Source organism: Heloderma suspectum, chromosome 2, assembly GCF_057233095.1.
Source record: "Heloderma suspectum isolate Gila_16-S chromosome 2, 16-S_ref, whole genome shotgun sequence".
Taxonomy (NCBI): domain Eukaryota; kingdom Metazoa; phylum Chordata; class Lepidosauria; order Squamata; family Helodermatidae; genus Heloderma; species Heloderma suspectum.
The window spans coordinates 209,282,752-209,306,836 of NC_139459.1; the positions used below are offsets into that span (position 1 = coordinate 209,282,752).

The 24,085-nt window shown below is 42.4% G+C and overlaps 1 protein-coding gene across 3 annotated transcripts in view; it reads right to left on the reverse strand.

The window, feature by feature from the left end:
- Positions 1-24,085, reverse strand: part of SLC39A11 (solute carrier family 39 member 11) — a 598,886-nt gene that overhangs the window by 188,471 nt on the left and 386,330 nt on the right. For 2 of the 3 annotated variants that reach the window (XM_084837550.1, XM_084837552.1), the window contains exons 8-10: positions 8,287-8,385; positions 4,091-4,249; positions 1,423-1,497 (exon numbers count right to left, since the gene is read on the reverse strand). In XM_084837550.1, the coding sequence (XP_084693676.1) occupies positions 1,423-1,497; positions 4,091-4,249; positions 8,287-8,385 (333 nt within the window). Of the gene's footprint in view, positions 1-120; positions 1,498-4,090; positions 4,250-8,286; positions 8,386-24,085 lie in introns of those variants that run through there. The other variant, XM_084837553.1, reaches the window with a different exon arrangement.

A 24,085-nucleotide genomic window follows, 5' to 3' on the forward strand; every position in this document is an offset into this window, starting at 1 on the left:
TGCTTACAAACAGGATGCTCAAGAGTTTGACAGCTCAGAAAGATCAATTTTTAAAAAGTGGGAGGAAGGTAGGTAAGTAAAGGGAAAGGAAATGGTCCAATGACTCAAACAAGTTTTTTTAAAAAATTTCCTCTTTAATTCAGACTCATCACATTTAAAAAGTCATTATCAGTTACTAATCATCATTCTGTACTGGCCTTGTATACAAAAACAACCCCTCCCCAAATTGAAAAAAACAATTCCATGGTATTCCCTTAATTTAGTTCATAAGCACCTATGTGTGCTGCATGACCCTTGGGAAGCATTACTCCAGCCCAATGACACAGCAAGGAATGTTAACACAAGTCTGCTTGCAATTTAAGCAACAGGAACAGCAAAACAAACAAACAAAAAACCCTGCATATGAGATGGGGAGAAATTAAGTGCTACTGCCATAGGCTGCTTATGTTGACAGTAGGGGGTAACCCTCAGGTCTGTCTTCAAGAAGTCAGTGTCACACTCTGTTAGTGTGAGATGGTAGAAATGACATATTAGCAAGTCAATCATGCCAAGACCATAAATTAGCAATTCACAGAGGCTTCCCTGGCCTCCACCAAAGAAGTAAACACTATAAGCCTAAAATGAGAGGGTGATCTTTGTAGCCAGATTAGACGTATTAGGAAATGAATGGAAATATAAAGACAGCATTTTAGAAACCTGGACACTTGAAAGAAGCACATTTGCCACAAACACTTTGGAGTCTGAAAAAGGATACTCCATTGCTCTCCAAGTAAACCCCCGTTATACTATGTAGATAAGAAAGCTCATGCCCTCACCTATAAATACAACTCTTACAATCTCATTTATGTTATGGATTTTCTTAAAGAAAGACAGAAGGTTCTACCCATTTCAACAAACTTATGTACCTGAATATTTCCAAAGCCCTGAAGAAAGCATTGTACACACCTGTCTCATAGGTCACTATCTGTGTGCCTGTAAGCCTTTCAGCTTTTTGAGATTGCCCTGCTCATTATACAACCCAAGATTTGTGAACACCCAAGACTTGCGAACACACAGCAAAGACAAGCACCACAGATTAGACCTGACCTTTATGAATATGAAAACCTGCCCCCAAATGGGAGGAATACAATATGCCTTGCAGCTTCACTGATATGTTCCATATCAATATTCCTGATGGAAAAGAAATAATTGGGTGGCAAGAGAAAAAACATACAGGAAGGACCTTACTGTCATTTCTAAAACCATCCACATAATGTTATGGCAAATTTTTAAAGTCCATATAACTAAAGGCAAATCAACATTAACCAAGATCAGAATGATTATGTAAAATACAATGTTCTCGTTCCAGTTTCTGCTGTGCATTTTGCCCAGACTGACATATTCTGAAGGTCAAAAATGGGGAAAGATGGCATCTCCTGTTACCCAAGTCCAACATCCAGGGACATCATGACCACAAATCCTACGATGGAGGTCCAGGATGCCAGCTTCCCATTGCCACTGTAAAGCAAAAAAGAGGAATGTAGGTCTGTGTTCCATAACGTGTTGTGGTTTGACATGACAATGTTTGTTAATGCGACAATGGAAGAGTCTTCCGAAAATTATCCTGCTCCAGCTTTCTTCTAAAGACTTTACCATCTTTCCCTCTAGTAAAAGAAAGGAAAGACTCATCTAAGCTATTGATATAAAGCCCTAAACAACCTGGGACCAGGATACCTAGCAGACCACCTTCCCTTATACATACCCTGGAGACCTTTACGATCAGCAGAGGAGGCCTTGCTGGTCATTCCAAAATGAACAGAATGTCACCATGAAGTACCTAGACAGTGGGGCTTCTCTGTAGTGGCACCCACCATCTGGAAAACCCTCCCTTGTGTAGTTTGAGAGGCAGAACAGGTGACATCTTTTAAACGCCTCCTGAAAACACACTCAAGCTTTCCCTGGGCTGTAAATTAACCATGCCACTCCATTTTACTGCTCCATGTAGCAGTAAATGCTGTGTTTTAATTAGTGCTATGTCGAAAATTTTGATTCTTCCATTTTTGGCATTTGGGGGGGCAAAACAAAGTCTCTGGAAGAAAATTCTTGAGGGGTCTTCTTTCTATTTTTTAAAAGCAGGAGCCCAGGATTCTTCACCAGTCTCGCAGTTCTTTCTGAACTCCCAGTAAACAGTGTGACCTCTCCCTCTCCAATAGGCATTCAGGAAGAACTCCCAGCTAGAGAAGAGTCCTGGGCTCCTGCAAGTGCAGGGGCTGTTTTTTGTTTTTTTAAAGAAATGGAAAGAAGACCCCTCAAGAATTGCCTACACTTAAAAAAAGGTATGTGGAAACCCTGTCCCCCTCCCCAAGGATTAAATTCTCTGAAATTCTCCCCCTCCCTGCAAAAGAGACAGGAAAAACAATGTCTCTTTCACAGGGAAAGAAAATGTTCCCAAAAGTAGGGGGCAGGATTTGGCACAGCACTAGCTTTAATATTGTATTTTTAATATTGCATTTTCATATTGTGAACCACTGAGAGATTTTATTATATTCAGCAGTATATAAATACCACAAACAAACAAACAAACAAACAAATATCCTAGGAAGTAAATTAAGGACATTTAGATCCCAAGGCTGTTGTTAAATAGACTTCATTCAGAGAATCACGCTCTTGATTATGTATCTCACTCTGGCTGTATATGGAAGCATGACCATCTTGCTTTTCTCACACTGGTGGAATTACTTTTCATGGTAGCTTATCTACAACACTGTTTTATGAAGAGTCGGACACGACTGAACAACAACAACTGCTGCAGTAATGAACTAGGATTTTCTGTTTGCATGCTTTGATTCTATTCCAGGCTTCAAACACACATGATTTTTCCATAGACTGTAATCTGGGGGTTCTGGCACAACACGATTGACTATGCTGGTATATTAGGTTTCTTGATATAGAGTACTGACACCACAATACCCAGAATCAAGTCACACCATTATTACCGAGGCAAGCTCTTTATAGCAATGTATATTGAGAACAGTTACAAAGTAAGACTGAACATCTGTTAACATGGGCCAAACTGCACATGATTTTAAAAGCAAAGGAGTACATAGGTAAGGGGTACTAAATCATTCTCCCTGTCTATGTTGTACCTCCATGAGGTGATTTTTTTTCTCCTGCTGGATGCCAATACTATTTTTAAATTGCATTTTTATCCCACGCTTCCTCCAAGAAGCTAAGAGTGATACATAGGTTCCCCTCACTGTACCTTCACAACAACCCAGATAGGCTGAGAGAGTGACTGGCCCACGGTCATCCAGTGAGCTTCATGGCTGAGCCTTGAACCTGAAACTTCTGGTCATCATCCAACTCTCTGGACAGTATAGCACTGCAACTTGCCTAGAAGTGAGCCTAGTTGAGGAAAAGGGCCTTGACCGGGGGGTGGGGGGACTAACCATGGGGAAGTAAACTGTGAATATGGTGGTAGGTTTAGCATCCTCACCCGTGTGCCCCTAAAAATCAGTTCCTCGGAGCCTATTTTATAGGGGAAGACATGCATTTAAAGAGAATGGCCTGCTGCCATTTCATCTAAGTCAGCCCCTAAGAATTTGTCCCTTTCTCCTCAAAAGTTAATCAAAGAAAAAGAAGAGCTTCATTCCAGTTTTTGTTGACTGAAACCCTTTCAAAATATTTCCTTTTCTACTGAAACATCAATTTGAAAGTATAGGGCTGTTCAAACATAATGGCAGCAAATCATGGGTTAATTAACACACAATTTGCCATGGCGCATGCTACACGCATTCTGCAGCCTTTTGGAATATTCATTCCCCAATCAGGCTGATCGGGTTTTGCTATGTGATGCCTGAACACTATAGGTTATTCATGGGTTAAACAACCCAAAGTTAAGCTAACTACTAATTTTAGGTTAATTAACCCATGATTTGCCACTGTTACATGCGAACCAGGTTTATGTAATATTTGATCTCGGAAACATGCTTTGAGTTTATCTTGCTTGATCAGGTTAGTTTGGGTTTCTCTTTTGACCTTACCTGAGGGACCTTGGTGTTAAACTGTGTGAAGGAAACAGGTTGGAAGCAGATGAATAAGAGTTCCTCACCTGATCTGTGCTTCTGGGATGATATCATCCATCACTACATACACCATTGCCCCAGCAGCAAAAGCCAAGGCATAGGGAAGAAGAGGCTCTGCTAACACCATGGCAAAGGCCCCAAAGATGCCAGCTAATGGCTCCACCATACCGCTTAACTGTCCGTACCTGTAAAACAACCAAAACAAAAATGTCACTGGAGAAGCTCTAGGCAGAGACATATGATACCCTGTCTTTATGTGCAATGGTTTGTTTGCACCCTTTCTCCCTCAAGCTGCCATAGTTTAGAGATGCAAAGTCAACACAAATCAGCTCTTCTCCTCCTCCCTGCCAGCTCCCCCTCTGGGGCCAGGATAATAGGGATGTTTATCAGCCCTTACAAAACAAACAGAAGTTCCTCCTAGTCATGCATGAGCAAACACGGAGAAGACAATTCCCCTCCTTTAATCTGAAAGGTGACAAAAGGCTATAGACAAAAGATGAGAGCATCTGGCTACAGCAGGCAGGCAAATGCTCTTCCTGTTGTCTCTTCCTCTTCCTCACCATTCAATATTTTTTGTTTTGATTTACTTTGTCCATGTTGCCTTTACAAGAAATTTCAAGAAGGTAAAAGATTATTTGTCAACTGAGGAGTTGCCCCCCCCCCAAATGAGAATCCTTATAATCTGGCTGTTAAAAAGAATCTCTCTCTCTCTCTCTCTCTCTCTCTCTCTCTCTCTCTCTCGCGCGCACACACACACACACACAGATAAAAATGTGCCATGAGAGACATGACTGCAAACATGATTTATGTCCTCTCAACACAACCACCAAAATCAGTGCATTTTGCTTTTGTAGATGATCTCGGACTGTTGTGCACTGGTAGCTTAGTTGCATATCTGCACCAATAGTACGTGCGTAACCTTTTGATTTGCTGTGAAGTAAAAATATGGACATGCCATTGGGTGGAGGTATGTTGGAACAGTTTACAATTTGCATGCAGTGGAAGATGAATAGATTTTTACTCCAAGCTTATTTTTGAATCATAGACTTTGACAGGTAAGGATGCCCCCATCTGCCAGCAGTATATACACTGTTAGGTCCAAACTACAAACCACTGGTGATCCAATGGAATCCAATCTGGAAATCAAAAGGTCCCAAGAGCCCTGGTTAGTTGCTTCCTACGTTTTAGCTGGAAGTATTCAACGTATTGCTAATGCCACATTTCCTGCTCATCTGCTGGGGCATAATGGATAGCTACCCAAGATAAATAGGGCAAGTATAAAATGCCAGCATAGTGATTCCTAGTAAGATCACATTCCACACTTGTGGTGAGGACAGATGTGACGGCAGTACTTGTTGTAGTCCATGTGCTCTGTTTTAACATACAGATTAAGAAGGAGCGTCACAGTTGCAAGCAGCCATATGAAGAGAGGTTGGCAACTCACCACAGCCACTCCTACAGGGACATAGACTGGACATGTTACAAGCCCCCTCAGCAATGTGCTTAGAGAACTGGATTCATCATGATACTGAGTATGATAAAAAGTAGAGCCCCAGCCAAATGAAGGGCTGCTTCTGTAGTAAAGTCATCTGGAAGCTCCCTGGTGGAACTATACCTGGGTGTCTGCCGCTGTGGCGTCACTGTGGAGTTCAAGCCCCACATTGGAAAACAGCAGCAGCTCAAGTCAGAGAAACCAGCTATTGTTTCAGTGGATGTTATCTGGATAGAAGAGAACTCTTTTGAGGCAGACATTCCCAACATTCTCCTCCTGGTTTCTCTCATCCATCATAACACTCGGTACATGTGCGTAGGCAGTAATATAACCTGACAGCTCATGGGTTCATGGCCTTGGCTTTTTCACCTCCAGAGAAGGGGGAAAGTGGTTTTGAAATCCAGCCCAGAATGAAAGGAAAGGAAACCATTCCTTTATCCAAATTATGTGAGCTATCCCATACGTGCAACAAAACAGAGCTAGCAGACTACTGGGATGACAGTATCAGTTTAGCAGTTTATTGCCCTATTGGTTTCCCAGAACAAGATATGCATTTACTGCTTAAAACTGACTTTTACTGGTAATAGTCTGCAAGCTTTCAGGTTACAAATAATTTTTCTTCCGACAGGATGAAAATAATAAAAATGACTTAACTTACATACAACACAGATAGGTAACCAGCACCTTGTGAATCTTACACATTGCAACCCCTGGGTGGTTTTGGGATCCATGAATTATTGACTCATAGGGGACATGAGTGTCTCATTTATCCATAGCCAACTTGAGGGCCTTGTGAAAGGCCCAAAAGTGGAACACAAATACAAGAAAATACCTATCACTGGATACACAGACAGAAAAAGCAAGGCAGGCAGGCAGGCGGGCGGGCAGGCAATTAGGGGTACATGTTTAAGCCCCTAATCAACCAAACACATGCTACATCAGAAGCAAAAAAACACCAGATAAAGCAGAAAGGGACATAGCCTTTGATAGCAAGCAAGAAGCAGTCAAGATTTTTCATCAATGATTCCAAAGCAGACAAACAAACAAAAATTACTTCCAGTTCTAGTTTGATATACAGGGTTTCTTGCAGGACAAAGCAAAGACATCAGGAAAAAATAGTCTCACTGGGATTGCCACATGTTTTCAACAGTTTTCTTCTCGGTGCTGGTCCAAGACATTTTGTTGCCTGGAGCCCTAATGGTGCACCCTCCCTGTTAGGGCCGACACTTTCCAAAGTCTTGCTGCATCGTTCAAGACACCAGTTCTTTCCTTCATCTATCTCCACCACATGGTGCTGCCTGAAACAGTTTGCTTCACCCTGCTGTACAGTAAGGTTGGCCCTGTTCCCTTTCTGGCCTGCTGTTAACAGTGAGCAGCCTGAGCAGTGCATTTAGAAAACTAAGGTATTATAACTTTGGTTTTTATTACCAATAAGTAACAAATGGTGGGCTGAAACTCAGAACGTATCCAATGGGATCATGCAAGCCTTAAAGTGGGCAGGCCAGGACCTACCATGAGGCAGGACAAAGCCCAAGACTGGGTGAAGATGGCAAACTAAGAAAACATAATCCCCACCTCCCACCTATTCCTGTTCCCACCCAGGAAAGATGCAAGGAATGTTTTTTCTACTCTCTCTATAGGGCCCCACTCCTCTTCAACAGAAACCTGGCAAAGAACAACAGAGAGGACTCCCGTGCAGCTGAGTCTTCCTACTGAATGAGTAGGCAAGTGGTGAAGTGGTAAATTTTGAAGGACAGGTGTTCATCATGACAGCCCCACAGCCACCCTAGGAGAGTAAAAAAATAATAAAAATTCAGGCAGCTGTGTTGATTCATAGCAACAAGCCAGTTCTAGCAGTTTTCATCTCCACCAGGAGCAGGTCTTTTGTAAAGCTAATGGATTTTAATGGCCCATTCAAGACCCAGCCACCCCAAAATACTCTTCATTACAAGAGGGATAGCTCACAACACCCCACACCCCCACTCCAGCTACTGTGAGGATTGCAGCTATGCTCAGAGGAACAGGAAAACCTGAGGGGGGTGGCAGAGGACATCATCATCCCTGCTAATCAAAACGTCCTGGCGTTTCAGCCTTGCAAGCCCTGGCTCCACTGGACCATTGAGTAGAAGTCAAGTTGGCTGTTCCTTTCATTCCAGGGTAGCAGATGCAGTGAGAAGGTTTGCAAATTCTCCCTCAACTTGTTACCCACCTACTGCTGTTTGGGGAACGAATGAACAAAGCACCCCACAAAGTAATTCCTTCAGTTCATATGGGGCACCCCACAAAATGGTTATTTTAGTTCACATGGGGCACGCCACAAAGTGATTCCTTCAGCTCACATGGAAATGCTGCTTTTTTCCCAGGATCCCTTCCCCCTGCCCCTGGCTTTGAAGTGAAGGGCTTGGGATCAACTGTTCACCAGCTTCAGCTTACCTTTTTGCTTCAAGCAGTTAAGGTAAGGCTTAGGTTGGCCCTACCAAGTAAATGGTGAAGTATATGACACAGAGTTAAGGGGTTTGCATTTCCAACTGAAAGCTGGATTTGATTGGATATTTAGCAACCACAGAGTCAGTCCACTTAGAAAAAGGTTTGAAAACAACTGACATAAATAAAAATAACTTCTTGTAGTGTTAGGGAGATAATATGAATCAGAGCCACTATAATGCATTTCCAGTTCCACTATTGTATCAGGAAAGACAATGTGAAAAACAGCTTTTGGATCTTACATACCAGAATGCTCTCCATGTCGAAAATCCAGCCCCTCGTAAGGGAAGGCTGACAGCTAGTCCTTCTGGAAAATTTTGAATTCCAATTCCAATTGCTAAATTCCTGGGTGAATAAAATGAAATAGATTATAGATATTATATAATACAACCTATGCATGTATATAGGTGGGGGAAATAAAGAGACATTAGGCTGGGATAGTCCTCTTCTTGGAGAAAAATTCCTTGTTATTAAACATGCCTCTTTAATGTCAGTATTTTCAGCCCTTGGGGCCTAATGTAATCATGCTAATGCTTGGCATCCAACTCATGATTTTCATCTTCAAAGTGTTTTACATAAGTTACTCAACTTAACAATGCCCCTGGGAGGCAAAGAGGAACAGAGGTGGGTGGAGAAAGGACTTGTCAAAAGGAGGTAGAAAGCAAGTTTAAAATAGCTATCTATGCCAAATTCCAAAGAGCTGAAACACACACCAGAGGCAGCAAGCTTAAAAAAAGAAAGAGGTGTGTGTGTGTGTGTGTTGCGGGGGGGGGGGGGAGGGAAGCAGCCTGCTTTTCACATTATTTTTTAAAACCCCAACATGGGTAATTCATTCAAGCCTTGAGCTGAAAGGAAAGTTGCAAGCATATGAGAAGGTATACCATATTTTGTATAAATCAAATCATATACAGATTCCAATCAGGATAGTGACCAGGGTCCCCAAACATATTGGGCTAGTGAGCAAATTCAGTATTTTGAGAAATTGTCATGGGTGCTATCGCAAAATAGCTATGCCATGGTGGGAGCAGCCAGTCAGAAAACACCCAGTTCACAGCTTCTGAGCCCATGTGGGGCCCAAAGGCATTCTGGGGAAAGAAAATGAAGATGGCGGGTGGCTGCAAGTCAGGTGCTTCACTTTGTAACTGCCCCAAACACCAACTATAAAAAACAAACATTGGGAGGGGCCAGAGACCCCAGTGGGCAAAAAAGGAGGTGCCTGTGGGCATGTTAGAGACCACAGGGATAGTGCATTGGCACTGCCAGTGAAATGCCACAGTTTGAGAGTCTATTTAATTCTTCTTTCATGTGGAAAGCTTTCAGAACGGGAGAATGCTAAGCTAGAACCTTTTGCCCTTATGTGCATCAGGGCAAACCCAGATGCTGGACTCTTGAGGCTTTCAGTCAACCAACCGTCCCTCCCCAAATGTGCATTCTGAACTGAGTGGTATATGTGTGAGGAGAAATGTATCATGTGCCACTCTGGACTCTTGAATAGACTTCATTTTACATGCCCAGAGGCTTGAAAGCACACATATCTATAGAGCAGCAGGAACTCAGAAGAACTGAGTACCTTAAATGCTTTAAAGGAATTAGGAATATCATACCTCACCACTGCCACCCCACCCCACCCCACCTCAACACAGACACGCACACACCCCAATTGCTTGTCAACCCTCTCCTAACCTAGCTGAAGAGGAGAAGAATTTCTTCACCCAGCCTAATTGCAGAGCTCAGCTGGGGTCTTCTCATCCCTAAAGCAGGCTCTCATCACCTGAAACTGCACCATTTCCACATCCAAATGCAGAATATGTGACTAGTTGCAGAGGGAATGGAGAAATACCAGTTGTATCTGTCCCACGGGAGTTATCCTGTGTTTGCAAATGTTAATGGGGGAAGCAGCTGGGTGAGGTGCCTCTGCCCCAGTGCCTGCCCTTGCAGGCTCAATGAGCTGTTAAAAGCCACCATCAGATAACACAGGGTTCATTCTTCTGAGCTAATCTCTTCTATTTGTCTATGATTTGTACAAGATACTTCATTGTTAGTTTTTGCCACCTTGTTAAGCATGTGGTCTTATAGCTTTATGGTGAGAACACACTTTTAATCCAAAAAAAGGCACATTGCTCAACAGGATCACAAATCAGGTCAACGTTTCACTTCAGATAAGCTATGTCCATAGCTACAACTTGGGAACATAGGAAGCTGCCTTATGCCGAGTCACACCATTGGTTCATCTATCTCAGTATTACCCTGACTGGCAGCAGCTCTCCAGGATTTCAGAGAGGAGGCTCTTGGAGCTCTACTTGGAGATTCCAGCATCGAACCTAGAACCTTTTGCATGCAAAGCATATGCTCTACACTGAAAGATGGCCTTCCAAGCTTGAACCAGACCCAGTGATGGTCAAGTTGGTGAAAAAGGCAAGGCAGAGGTTGAACAAGGCAGAGGCCATGGGAGCCTCAGGAGAAATATAGGGGCAGAGTCTCCCTGTTATTTAGAACAGCAAGCGAACTTGACTTTGGAGCTTTTACAGCAGGGTGGGAGGACTTCAGACTTGTAGAAAGAAGATCAACTTTGTTTTTTAGTAGAACTCTCAAGATCCGCCTACCAGAGATTGTTACTAAAGACAGACACTTGGAATTAAGGAATACTGAGCCCAAGAATTTGAGTACCAGAACTGAATGGAGCCCACCATCCTTCTACACAACAATCCACTCCTGGTTACCCAAGCTTTCTTCATAACCAGGAATCAGAAATCCTTGCTGATCTACTGGGTGATCTACTGCAAATCACCCAGAGATCTACCAGTAGATCCCGATTTACCTTCTGCCCACCTCTGTTTCACAAGGGGAAGGGATTATCACATCATCTGCTCTGACTTAGAGCAATTAAGAAGCTTTCCTGCTTGCTGGTCCTCCTGGTTTCCCTTTAATTTCTCTTTTTTGGTCAGAACTGAATGATGACACAACCTCCTTGGCCTTATTTTCCCTCACTTCCAACCCTTAATGCTCTAAATTAAGGACATGTGTCATCACTGAAGTATAGTGGCAAGAAAAAGTTTAAAGTTTACTTTAAAAGTTTAAAGTTTTGTGAACCCCTTAGGATTGTCACATATTTCCAACCTAAAATGTCATTAGATCTTAATCTAACCCCATAATCCTAGATAAAGAACAACAGATAACCTGAGTAAACAAATGACACACAAACATGATGCTTTTTCAACATTTATTTATCCATCCACAACTGATTCAACATTCAATATCCATGTGTGAAAAAGTATATGAGCCTTTAGATTCAGTACCTGGTGGCACCCCTTTGAGCAGCAATAACTTCAAGTAAACGTTTCCTGTAACTGTTGGTCAGTCTCTCATATCAGTTTTGAGGAGTTTTGGCCCATTCCTCCTTACAGAACTGCTTCAACTCAGTGACATTTGAAGGCTTCCTTGCATGAACAGCGCACTTCAGGTCCTGCCAAATTTCAATGGGGTTTAGGTCTGGACTTTGACTAGGCCATTCTCAAATGCAGAATTTCTTCTTCCGCAGCCATTATATCTGCTTATATGTTTAGGATCACTGCCTTGTTGCATGACCCACTTTCAGTTCATCTTCAACTCACAGATGGATGGCCTGACATTCTCCTCTAGAATCATCTGATACACTGAAGAATTCATGGTTGTGTCAATGATGGCAAGCCGTCCAAGTCCCAAGGTAGCGAAGCACGCCCAAACCATCACATTCCCACCACCACGCTTGACAGTTGGGATGGAGTTCTTCTGTTTGAGCTCAATGGGTTTTTTTTTTTTTTTTTGCCAAACATGATGTTTCTCATTGAGGCCAAACAGTTCTACCTTTGACTCGTCTGTCCAGAGAACATTGTTCCAGAAGTCTTGGGGATCTTCTATGTGATCTTTAGGGAACTTCAGACAGGCAACAATGTTCTTTTTAGAAAGCAGTGTTTTCCTCCTGACTATCCTCCCCATGAACACCATTCTTGTTCAGTCTTTTTCTGATCGTTGAGTCATGAACACTCACATTAGCCAAGGTGAGAGTGGCCTGCAGTTCCTTGGTTGTTACTCTGGGGTTCTTTTTACTTCTGGGATGGTATGCTGGTTTGTTCTTGGAGAGATTTTGGTAGAATGACTGCTCCTGGGTAGAGTGACTGTAGTCTTAAACCTTCTCCATTTGTAGACTGTCTGACAGTGGATTGGTGGAGCCTGAAATCCTTAGAAATGGTTTTGTAACCCTTTCTAGATGGATGAGCACCAATAACTGCTTTTCTGAGGTCCTCAGAGATGTCTTTTGATTGTGGCATGACGTGTTTCCACACAACTGTACAGTGAAGACCAAACTCACAAAGGTTCTGATCCTTTTATAGAGTGGGGCTTCCCAAACTCACCCCTGAAGAATTACTTAAACAACTGATTCTAATTATTCCCTATAACTGAGCTGATTGAACCAGGGGTTTACTTACTTTTGCACATATCCTGACTCATTTTTTGCCTAATTTATACATCATTTTATTTCACAAGACATGGAATTGGTTAATGTAAACCCTATTGGATATTTAGAAAAGGGCTGGTTTTGATTCACGAGGGCTATCATGGTAAAATTCCATGGTATTATGGAATTTCCATCATTATCGTTAGTGTTCACAAACTTTTTCTTGCCACTGTAGGATGTAATCATGATCCAGGTATGTGGGGTATGTATTCCGTCTGATGCTGAACATCTATTATTTTAGTCCCAGATAAATGTGCATTCTGGGACAAACGCATTGTTTTCAAGTAAGAGTGTTTCACTCCTATATTTTCAGAGTATCTGTGGTCCCTGGAAGAAGTGAGGGGCTTTAAGGTGGGTATATCAAAACATGGACCACACAACTGTGCAACAAGCATTGGTTTCACCCAACAGTGGAAAGATGAAGGCTGGGCTGGAAGTTGCTTGAAAACGTAACATGTTAAAGTGTCGTAAACAAAGGATAACGCATCTGCCTACTTTATGATGGAATTATGAGGCCAAGTATGCGACGACTGCAGGGTACTCGGGCACAATTAAATGAGATACAATTTACTGTCTGGCTTTGAAGACTTTCAAATGGGTAAGTAAATCTAGTGTTTAGGATAGACTAGCCTTCCACATCCTAGTGCCCTCCTGATGTATTGGACTACAGCTCCCAACTTTCCCAGCTGACATGGCTGTTGCTGGCTGGGGATGCTGAAAGCTGTAGTGCAACACATCTGGAGGACACCAGGTCTGGGAAGGCTGGGATAGACCAAGAGTAGCTTAACACTCTTAATGTGCTGTTTAGCACTAAGCAACTGATCAGCATTGGCAAAACTTTAAAAAGAGAAGTAAAGCTGATTAGCGATAAACTGCTCTTAGATCTAACCATCTAACAGTTCATCCATTTAGTGCTCAGATGCTGATTGAGAACGAATGCAATCTTGCGTAGGGAGTGTCAAACCACCAAGGTTTAATCGTCCTTAAAAAAGACACAAAGGTCACAGAAGTGCTGCCTTGTATTTAAACAACAAGCACATTTTGTCTGTGGAGGTGGGAAGAGGGCAGTGTGGTTATGCAGGCACAATATTGAGTTTTAATGTGAAAAATCCAGACTGAAATCTCTGTTCAACCACAGAGCTCACTGGGTGGGCTTGGGCAAGTCACGATCTCTCTGTCTAATCTACCTTGCAGGCTTATTGGGAGGATAAATTAGTAAAGAATTTCAAAGCATTTTATACACTGTGAAATGTAGCTGCCTTTTCCTTCCCCATCAGTACTGCCCTGTACTTTTCTCACTGCTTCCAGTATTCACCACTGCTCTATTCTTGGGTGCCATGTTTCCTTATAATACACTTCATGTTGTGAATGTGCTAAAATGGGCCATCAGTGGTCACTGAATAACACTAGATGAACTGGGCAGATAACAGAGCCTGGAGGATTGAGATAGCCTGCCTAGTCATCTGAGTAACACCAATACAAAGGTCTGGAGATAAATGCTGTCTTTCAATATAGCAATACTGCAGCACCCTGTGTGGTTCCTAGCACATTATCTCAGGGTTAAATACTGCTTTTTGAGAGTTGTTCAAGCAATTATAAACCATTGTTATGCACATCTCTGACCCCAACACATAGCAATATACATTTAAAGAAATAAGTCCATAGAAATGACATTTCTGCATATGAAAATACAAGGAAGGAAGGACTTTTTGCCCCACCCAGTCAATGGATAGGGCTGATATTTCCCCCAATAGGTACTTTCCCATAAATGGTCATGGGATTAAAAATGGCTAAATATGAAAGGGATACAAAAAACAATTCAATGAATCAGCATGATTGTTCTTATGAATGGAAGGTGAATTAACCAGAACTGAGCTGCAGTTTGCAAATGAGCATTTGAGTTTCAGTTCATCTCAACATCCATGGCATTGGAGGAAGAGACTGCATGTTACATAAAATTCTTGGCATGGATGCTGTTGATGTGTTGGTTATAAAACTGTGGGCTTACCTGATGTATGTTAGACTATCTGCCTATTGAATCTACATCTGCACAAACTTGAAAATGAGAGTTTCATTCCCTCATGTGAAATTCTCCTAAAATGAAATTTAAAAGGAAACAAAAGCTTCCCTTACTGAATTTCTTTGTTTGATGGTGGAATTTACTGCTCAGAAACAGGAAGGATTAACAACACCAGAGGTCACAGTCTGGACAAGAGCTGTTGCCTTGAAAGCTTTGCCAATAAGACTCACTCATGCCCTACAGTAACCCTCCTATGCCACCCACACACCTGTGGTATAATGTAAAATTTCATCTGCAGTTCCAGTCCAATGACCCAAAATATAGCACATTCCTGGCAGTTGCAACACCCATACCCAAAGCAGTTGGGGTCTCAAACCTCACATAGTGAGCAGTGCCAGCTCCAGGTTTTTGAGGGCCCTTGGGCAAGACACCCTCAATGGTTCCCCTCCCTCAGTGAGTCTTCCTTCTCCTCACCATTGTCAATAGCTGCTATTGCGCCTCATACTCTTTCTCAGCATTGCTGCCATGTGCATGTTTGCTTGCTTGACAGGCAGAACCAGTTAGCAAGTAGGCAGTGGCAGTTACTCTTCCTCCTTCTCACCACCACTGTTGTCTGGGCCAGGATGCAATGATGAAGCAGAGAAAAAGGTCCAAGGCGCTCTTGCTAGTGGGCCCCTGCTGGGTTGTGGGTCCTTGCCATGCCTATCTTTGATGGTGGCCCTGATAGTGAGATTCCCCACGTTTAAAAGAAAAACAACCACCACACTCAGAACCTGAAAGCCAGTGCCTCTTGACTTGTGTGCAGGAGCGCTGATGTACATGTGGAGCTCTTCCAATTCACTTCACTGGAAGGGCAGCGATATACGCACATCTTTTTGCAAATGCAAAGGCATTAAACCTGTGATGCCGTACTTCCCTTCCATGTGCATTTTCTCTAAATGCTACAAGCATCTTTGAACGAGCTACTGGCCTCCAGGGCTTCCTAAGAGCAAAACAGTCTTTCCCAGGGCTTCCAAATCTGCAACCAGGAAGCTGTTTTTAGTGGGCAAAGCATCCTTCTTTTAATTATCATTCCACTAGCTTCATCTCCCAGCCCAGAAGGTAAGAATAAGCATTTTCCTGCCTATGTGCAACATACCTGATTGGTGAACTAAGCTGGGCATCCTCTTCACCCTCTCTCTCTGGCCAAACCTAACAAAATGAATTAGGGTTGTTTCTTGGTCACTGGGGTCCCTGTCACCTGGGCAGGCTGTCACTCTGAATCCCCTGACACCTCTTGCAACCAAGGATACCCTGAGCACTACAATTTCCTGCAATCCCTACATGTAAGTTACTTCCTAGAGTTCAGTGTAGGTCATTTTCTTCAGTATGCTTTGCTTTCCCTTCTTGACTCTTGTTATATTCTCTTTAATAAACATTCTTACTTAATTTGGACGGGAGGTTTGGAGTGTGAATTTCTGATGAAGATCCAAGACCAAGGTTCTTTTAAAAAAATAATAATATTTTTATTGTTATTTTAACAAAACAAATCGTGAAGAGAAAAAAAGAAAAAGAAAAACAGGGACAAGAAATTACATGCCTAAAATCTTATTTATTTATTTATTTATTTATTTATTTTCTTAAATGCCCATCTGGCCAGTCACCCGGCCACTCTGGGCAATGTACAGTAGTGCAATTTAAAACAGTAAAATTACACATTAAATATTATTTTAAAATACCCTAACCCATCCCAAATGCCTGCCTGAATAACCAAGTTTTCAGTGCGTGGCGGAAGCTCATATCAGTGTTCCATTAAATACAAAATTCTAAACAGACAAGTGATTATGCATAAGCTTCAAGAAAAGCAGACCAAATACCCATATATTTATCCATTCATAAATGGCACTTATATACCACCCGTTCAAATGTTAACAGCGTTGTTAGGTCATCAATCCATTGCATTATAGGCAGTGAATATCTGTCCTTCCAGTACCAGTCTTTTGGCTGTTAAAAGGGCTCAGAAAATCAATTTGTGCTGATCATACGTTAACTTCCAAGAAACTTCCAAGTACATACTTTAGGAGGACACGTGCATCATTAAATATTAATGGGTGTTCCAGTACCAAATATATCTGTATTATGTTGTTGTTGTTCAGTTGTTCAGTCGTGTCCGACTCTTTGTGACCCCTTGGACCATAGCACGCCAGGCCTTCCTGTCCTGCGCTCTCTCCCGGAGCGTGCTCAAGTCCATATTCATTGCATCAGTGATGCTATCTAGCCATCTCATCCTCTGCCGTCCCCTTCTCCTTTTGCCTTCAATCTTTCCCAGCATCAGGGTCTTTTCCAGAGAGTTTTCTCTTCGCATTAGGTGGCCAAAATACTTGAGCTTCAGCTTCAGTATCTGCCCTTCCAATGAGCACTCAGGACCTCCTCCCAAAAGGAGACGACTGTTGGGCATTGCCAAAACATGGATAAAAGAAGCATTAGGTGTATTACATCTCCAACAATTATGCAAATTAAACAAACCCTTATTAAAAAGACATTGTGGAGTCCAATAAACCTGAAACAAGATTTTTTTTTGCTGAATAAGGTGTAGCCTAAGATCCATAGATACTTCAGGTACAGACGGTAAAACAACAACCATTGATTAGGCAAAATTGTTGTTGTTCAGTCATGTCTGACTCTTCGTGACCCCATGGACCATAGCACGCCAGGCCTTCCTGTCCTGCGCTCTCTCCCGGAGTGTGCTCAAGTTCATATTCATTGCATCGGTGATGCTATCTAGCCATCTCATCCTCTGCCGTCCCCTTCTCCTTTTGCCTTCAGTCTTTCCCAGCATCAGGGTCTTTTCCAGGGAGTTTTCTCTTTGCATTAGGTGGCCAAAATAGTTGAGCTTCAGCTTCATTATCTGTCCTTCCAATGAGCACTCCGGGTTGATTTCCTTTAGGATGGACTGATTTGACCTCCTTGCAGTCCAGGGGACTCGTAAGAGTCTTCTCCAGCACGACAGTTCGAAAGCATCAATTCTTTGGCGCTCAGCCTTCCTTATAGTCCAGCTCTCACAGCCATACATTACTCCTGGGAAAACCATAGCTTTGATTAGACGGACCTTTGTCGGCAAGATGATGTCTCTGCTTCTTACTATGCTGTCTAGGTTTGCCATAGCTTTCCTCCCAAGGAGCAAGCGTCTTTTAATTTCATGGCTACAGTCACCATCTGCGGTGATCTTGGAGCCCAAGAAAGTAAAATCTGTCACTGCTTCCATTTCTTCCCCTTCTATATGCCAGGAAGTGATGGGGCCAGATGCCATGATCTTTGTTTTTTTAATGTTGACTTTCAAACCAGCTTTTGCACTTTCCTCTTTCACCCTCAACAAGAGGCTCTTTAGATCCTCTTCACTTTCTGCCATTAGGGTGGTATCATCTGCATATCGGAGGTTGTTGATAATTCTCCCGGCAATCTTAATTCCGAGCTGTGATTCATCCAACCCGGCGTTTCTCATGATGTACTCTGCATATAAGTTAAATAAGCAGGGTGACAATATGCAGCCTTGTCGTACTCCTTTCCCAATTTTGAACCAATCGGTTGTTCCATGTCTGGTTTTTACTGTTGCTTCTTGACCCTCGTACAGGTTTCTCAGGAGACAGGTAAGGTGGTCTGGTACTCCCATCACTTTCAGAATTTGCCACAGTTTGTTGTGATCCACACAATCAAAGGCTTTAGCGTAGTCAATGAAGCAGAAATAGACATTTTTCTGGAATTCTCTTGCTTTCTCCATGATCCAGCGAACGTTGGCGATTTGATCTCTAGTTCCTCTGCCTCTTCGAAACCCAACTTGTATTTCCAGTAGTTCTCAGTTCGCATACTGCTGAAGCCTAGCTTGTAGGATTTTGAGCATCACCTTGCTGGCATGTGAAATGAGCGCAATTGTGCGGTAGTTTGAACACTCTTTGGCGTTGCCCTTCTTTGGAATTGGAATGTAAACCAGTCTTGTGGCCACTGCTGAGTGTTCCAGATTTGCTGGCATATTGAATGCAGCACTTTAACAGCATCATCTTTTAGGATTTTAAATAGCTCAGCTGGAATACTGTCATCTCCGCTAGCTTTGTTGTTACTAATGCTTCCTAAGGCCCACTTGACTTCGCTCTCGAGGATGTCCGGCTCAAATTCAGTGACCGCATTATCATGGCTATCAGGGACATGAAGATCTTTCCTGTATAGTTCTTCTGTGTATTCTTTCCACCTCTTCTTAATCTCATCTGCTTCTGTTAGGTCCCTGCCTTCTTTGTCCTTTATCGTGCCCATCTTTGCACAAAACGTTCCCTTGAGATCTCCAATTTTCTTGAAGAGATCTCTAGTCTTTCCCATTCTGTTGTTTTCCTCGATTTCTTTGCATTGTTCATTTAAGAAGGCCTTCTTGTCTCTCCTTGCCATTCTCTGGAACTCTGCATTCAGTTGGATATATCTTCCCCTTTCTCCCTTGCTTTTCACTTCCCTTCTTTCCTCAGCTACTTGTAAAGCCTCCTCGGACAGCCACTTGGCTTTCTTGCATTTCTTTTTCTTTGGGATGGATTGAGTTGCTGCCTCCTGAACAATGTTACGGACCTCCACCCATAGTTCCTCAGGCACTCTGTCTATCAGGTCTAATCCCTGAAATCTATTCCTCACCTCCACTGTATATTCATAAGGGATATGATTGAGGTCATACCTGAATGGTTTAGTGGTTTTCCCTACGTTCTTCAATTTAAGCTGAAATTTTGCAACAAGAAGCTCATGATCTGAGCCACAGTCAGCTCCAGGTCTTGTTTTGACTGACTGTATAGAGCTTCTCCATCTTTGGCTGCAAAATGGGGCGATCCAATTCTCTATTACATTTGTGTCTTAAACCTTGAGTATCATATTTATTTACTGATAACAAGTATTTATATATATGAATTGTAGACTGATATGACTGATCTGCCACTATAAGTGTTTCCAGTAAGCTGTAAAAGCAGCCAGACGAAACCTAGACTCTAACAAGTGTTGCAACTGCAAGCATTGCCGTTCAGCCATAGTGGAGTAAATTGTATTTAGTATACAAATCAGAAAATGAAAGAAACTCATCATCCAGACCCAATAATTGATTCAAGGTAAAAATCCTTCCATGTCCACCAAAAGCATTTTCTTTTCCATTTTAAAATCTGGATTTCCCCATAAAGTCAATGGTGCTATCCACAACCTCTAGGTAAGTAACCAGCTCATAGCTCTGAAATTCCCCTGTCAAAGAGGTAGAGTGAGGAGGGTGGAGGCAAGCTACTACCGCTCAGATCAAACTTGAGCAATTTGCTCCTGGGAGGAGAGTTGTAGCACAGGGGTGCAAGCCTGCCTCTTACAAAAGGAAATGGGGGAAATGATATACACAAGAGCTCTGTGTGCTAAGTGCAGCATCAAATAGAACTGAATACTGGACAAAGGGACGGTGCTCTGGTGGTACCCACAATAGTGCTTGAATTATGGAAGAAAGTATAGGTTGGGCCTTAATGAAATCCACACATCTCCCCCTTGACTCCCCTGCCTCCCAGTTTTAGCCAGATTATGGGTCTCACTGAAGCCTTCTAAAAACTGTAGCTAAGGGGGTTGTGCTCCCACTAGACCTGGATCCTAAAGGTCATGGCACTGATACTAAGAGGTAGGGAGGCATCTTAAAATACAAATTTGAAATAAGACGACTTCCATGTTTGTGAATGGGTGTACCCCACAATAATGTCAACCATGACAGGATGGAGGAAAAAGCACACCACCTACATATGTAACCACAACAGACTGACTGGGTAGAGGAATCAGTTCAGCACCCCTAACACACACTTGGCTTGGGAAAGAGTCATGAAAGAGCATTTAAGTCCATTTAAGTACCTTAGCAGGGCACTCAGCCCTTCCTGCCATTGATTTGATTTTTGGCATATTTATCCAGGACTATTAACTGCTGGAGGTACTGTTGATATAAATAAATTGAAAGGAAGACCACCTGTGATATCCAATTGTTTATATGGGGCTTAGGATAGGTGGGTACATATTTCACCAATGCCTTTGTGCAGCACCTAGCACAACTGAGGACACTTACAACAGGGCTCTTGAGCATGACCACAGCATCAAACAAAAACAAGGGGCATTTATCCCAGCCAGATTGTTCTGCCAGTCAGTGGTGATTACTAAGCATCCACCAGTGTTGAGGGGCTGAAAAGCAGCAGCAGCAGGGCCTCTTTCTGTGCCCTCTGTCCTCTCCCTTAAAGGAGGCTCAAACCTCTGCACAAAGACTGCCTTCATACTTCACTCTAAGAGACTTCAGCAGCTGCAAGAAAGATCCTTTCCTGATACATTAAACACTTGTTTAATCTTAGTAAAACAAGACTAGCGATGGAGGGGAAAAATCTCTCAGAGTTGTTTAAAACATCTTAAATGGTTGAGGAAGGAGGAGGCAGAGCTGTGAATTTTGTTACCCACGACAGACTATTACAATAAAGGGAAGAAGGAGGGAGACACAGGAGAAAAAGAGTGTAGAGAAAACATCTCTTCTAGAAAACAGTAGAGCTGCTGTCTACAAGCTCCCCCCCCCCCCTGCAGCCGCCCCCTTCGCCTCTCCTTAGCACAAAGCAGCTATTACTAGCCCCAACCACAACAAATTAATGGGTGGGAGAGGGAAGTGTGAATGGAGGGGTCTGTGCAAAAAGAAACCACAAGACTGCCACTGCGCCTTCCCCCACAAGAAGGCAAAACCTATTCTGACCTTGCTCTACTTGCCTGCCTTAAAAATCAATTGGGTGAGTTTTTATTTTGCTTCATTTCATAGAGAAAAAGTGGGTGGGTCAGGTGCAGATGACGAAATAGATAAAGAAAAGGAACAGGAGAAAATCTAGAATCTTAGAACTGGAATCTTAGCCTTGCTTTTGAAGCCATGGAAAATAAAATTAAGTACAGGACTACATTATCATTCTTAAGATTTTGGAAGTGTGTTACAGTACAACCCTATGTACATGGCTGTTCAGAAATAAATCCTATTGAGTTTAATGTGACTTATTCCCAGGTAAGTGTGTACTTACAACATGGATTTTGATAAAATTACATCTGTCTAGAACAGTTTTGGGCTTAACAATGAAGAAAAAAGCACATCCCTCCCACCCTTATATCTAAGTATCATGGAAATGTGGAGATACATAGTCTTGTGGGCGATTAGTCTGAAATACTATCAGGCTGCATCTCTACTCTCAGTTTCCATGCTAGCCAAACCATGTCATACCCAAATCAGAGGAAATACTAGGAAGGCAAATCTCCCTTAAAAGCAGGATACATTGGTATCTCCCAATCTTAAAAACCTGCTCTGTACCTTTGACTGAAAAGGAAAGCACGCAGTCAAAAGCATTTCAGAAAACCACTCATCAGTGTTTCCAAGCATTTACCCATGCACAATGGCCCTAGACTGTATGGGCAAAGATTCATCATCTATAAAATCAAAACATAAGTCTGCCACAGAGCTTTCCCAAGAGATGAAGAGCCACAAAACCATACAGAATGGTCCAGTTTCTTCTTGGTTTATCACTCTGGCTTGTCTGGGGAGAGACAAGCCAAACTTCTCAGTTCACATGTCACAGGAAGCAAACCACAAATGGAAGGTTCATGAATTGTTTAGCCACTCACACTTGCAGTGAGAGCAATCAGGCAGCATGCACCAGTAAGTGCATCATTCACGGTAAGCCAGAATTCTTGAGAACTCCGTCTTAATGTTACGTGCAAACCAGGCCAATGTCTTGTCTCATTCATAAACCCAGTGCCCTTTTTAAGGTCTGGTTCCTCTTGGCAAGCAAATTCCAAAAATATAAGCAAGGAACAGCTTTGCTTCAATCCAAGGTAGTGGGAAGATCTTAATGGGATGAAATCACACATTTCACCCCAACATTATCCCTTTTAAGGTCCCTGAAATAAACCACTCAGCTTGTGATCAAAGTCCCAAGGAAGCTTATTTGCTTTGCTTTATAGATAAGTCAAATCACACAGTTGTCACGTTCAGACAATCATATCTTGGCTTCATAAGCTATGAACGAACCTTGTGGTCCTACATGCAGCTACTCTGCTCTTCTTTTCAAGTGAGCAAACTAGTCAGGAAGTCTTCAGTTAACTCTAGTTTCCTGACATGTCCAAACTGGGAAAACTGACATTTTGTTTCTCTGAGTATTCTGGAGGGTCAGAGCAAGACCTTCCTCAGATGGCATCTCCCTCTGAAGCCTGTAGACAGGGCCAGTTTAGATTGTGTCTCCAATGAGAAGGGCAGTTCTGATTTCCCAGTCTGGACTGGAAGAGTCAGAATCCTCTCAACTAGAACAGGAAGAAGAAGAAAAAAACTTTGCCCACAGGTGTTCAACGAGTTAAATGGTACTAAGGAACTGTAAGGTGTAACAGCTAAGCAAACAGAAAGGAAAATGGAATTACCCCAGGCTTCCTAAACTACCTCCTCTATGTGTATGGCACCAGCAGAAGCCATAATGGTACCTCTCAGGCTTTGTCAAACCTTAATGGTCCTAGATATGAGGTGGTGAAATGCCCTTCCAGAAACTGTGAATTGTGTTTATGAATATTTGTTTCATAAGCCTGGCTTCATGGGTAAGGGCAGTAGGCTTGGGACACAAGAATTTCAGCCACTACATATAAGGCAGGAGTTATAACAATCAACTTATAGGGTTGCTGTGAAAGTGTAGGAAATGTGCAAATTGCTATTTCACATTCATTAGTATGCAACCATGCTTTTTAAAATCCTAATTCATTCAGAATATTGTATCACCGACTTCAGTGGGTTTGTGGTTACAGCCTAAAAGTGTAATAATATCTAACTAAATACAAAAAAAATGTATTTAGTGAAGAAATACTGTATAGGCACAATAACAGTATTATCACCAGTGCCAAAAGAAGAAACATTTGCCCTGGAGATAGTACTGGTATTGCTGAGAATTCTCCATAGTACACTAGAGGGATAAAGAATTCTTTCATCCTATTCCTGCATTTCCTCCACAAGATAATCTGTGTTGATCAGGCAGGTATCAGAAAAAAAGGTCCTGGCCGAGAGACCTTGAAGCTGCTCCTGACTGATGAAGTCTCCTCTCCCCTCTATTCTATTAACAACAGCATGCCTTAAATGGAGACCTATAAACTGGACTACATAGCTTATCTCCCAACTGGCATGATATCACCCTGGAAGTCTCTAGTTATTTTTTTTAAAGAAAAGAGAGAAATTGGCATCTCTGCATATTTGCAAGGTCAAGGCACAGAAAGCCTTCTATAAGCCTAAAGCCTTGTTTTGAAGGGCCCATTCTTTTACAGACCGATTATGAAAGTAGGCTACATATTCTTAACAAGCCCCTTTTCACTCCAGCATTCAATTCCCTACAGTGTATAATGTGCATGTGTATTCTTGCATGGCAGGGCCCTTAACATACTGTTTTGATTGTTATCATCTTGCCATGAAAGGGCCGATTGTTTTGGGTTCCTGCAATTACATCATGGCTTCCCACTCTGGTTGCCTGTCA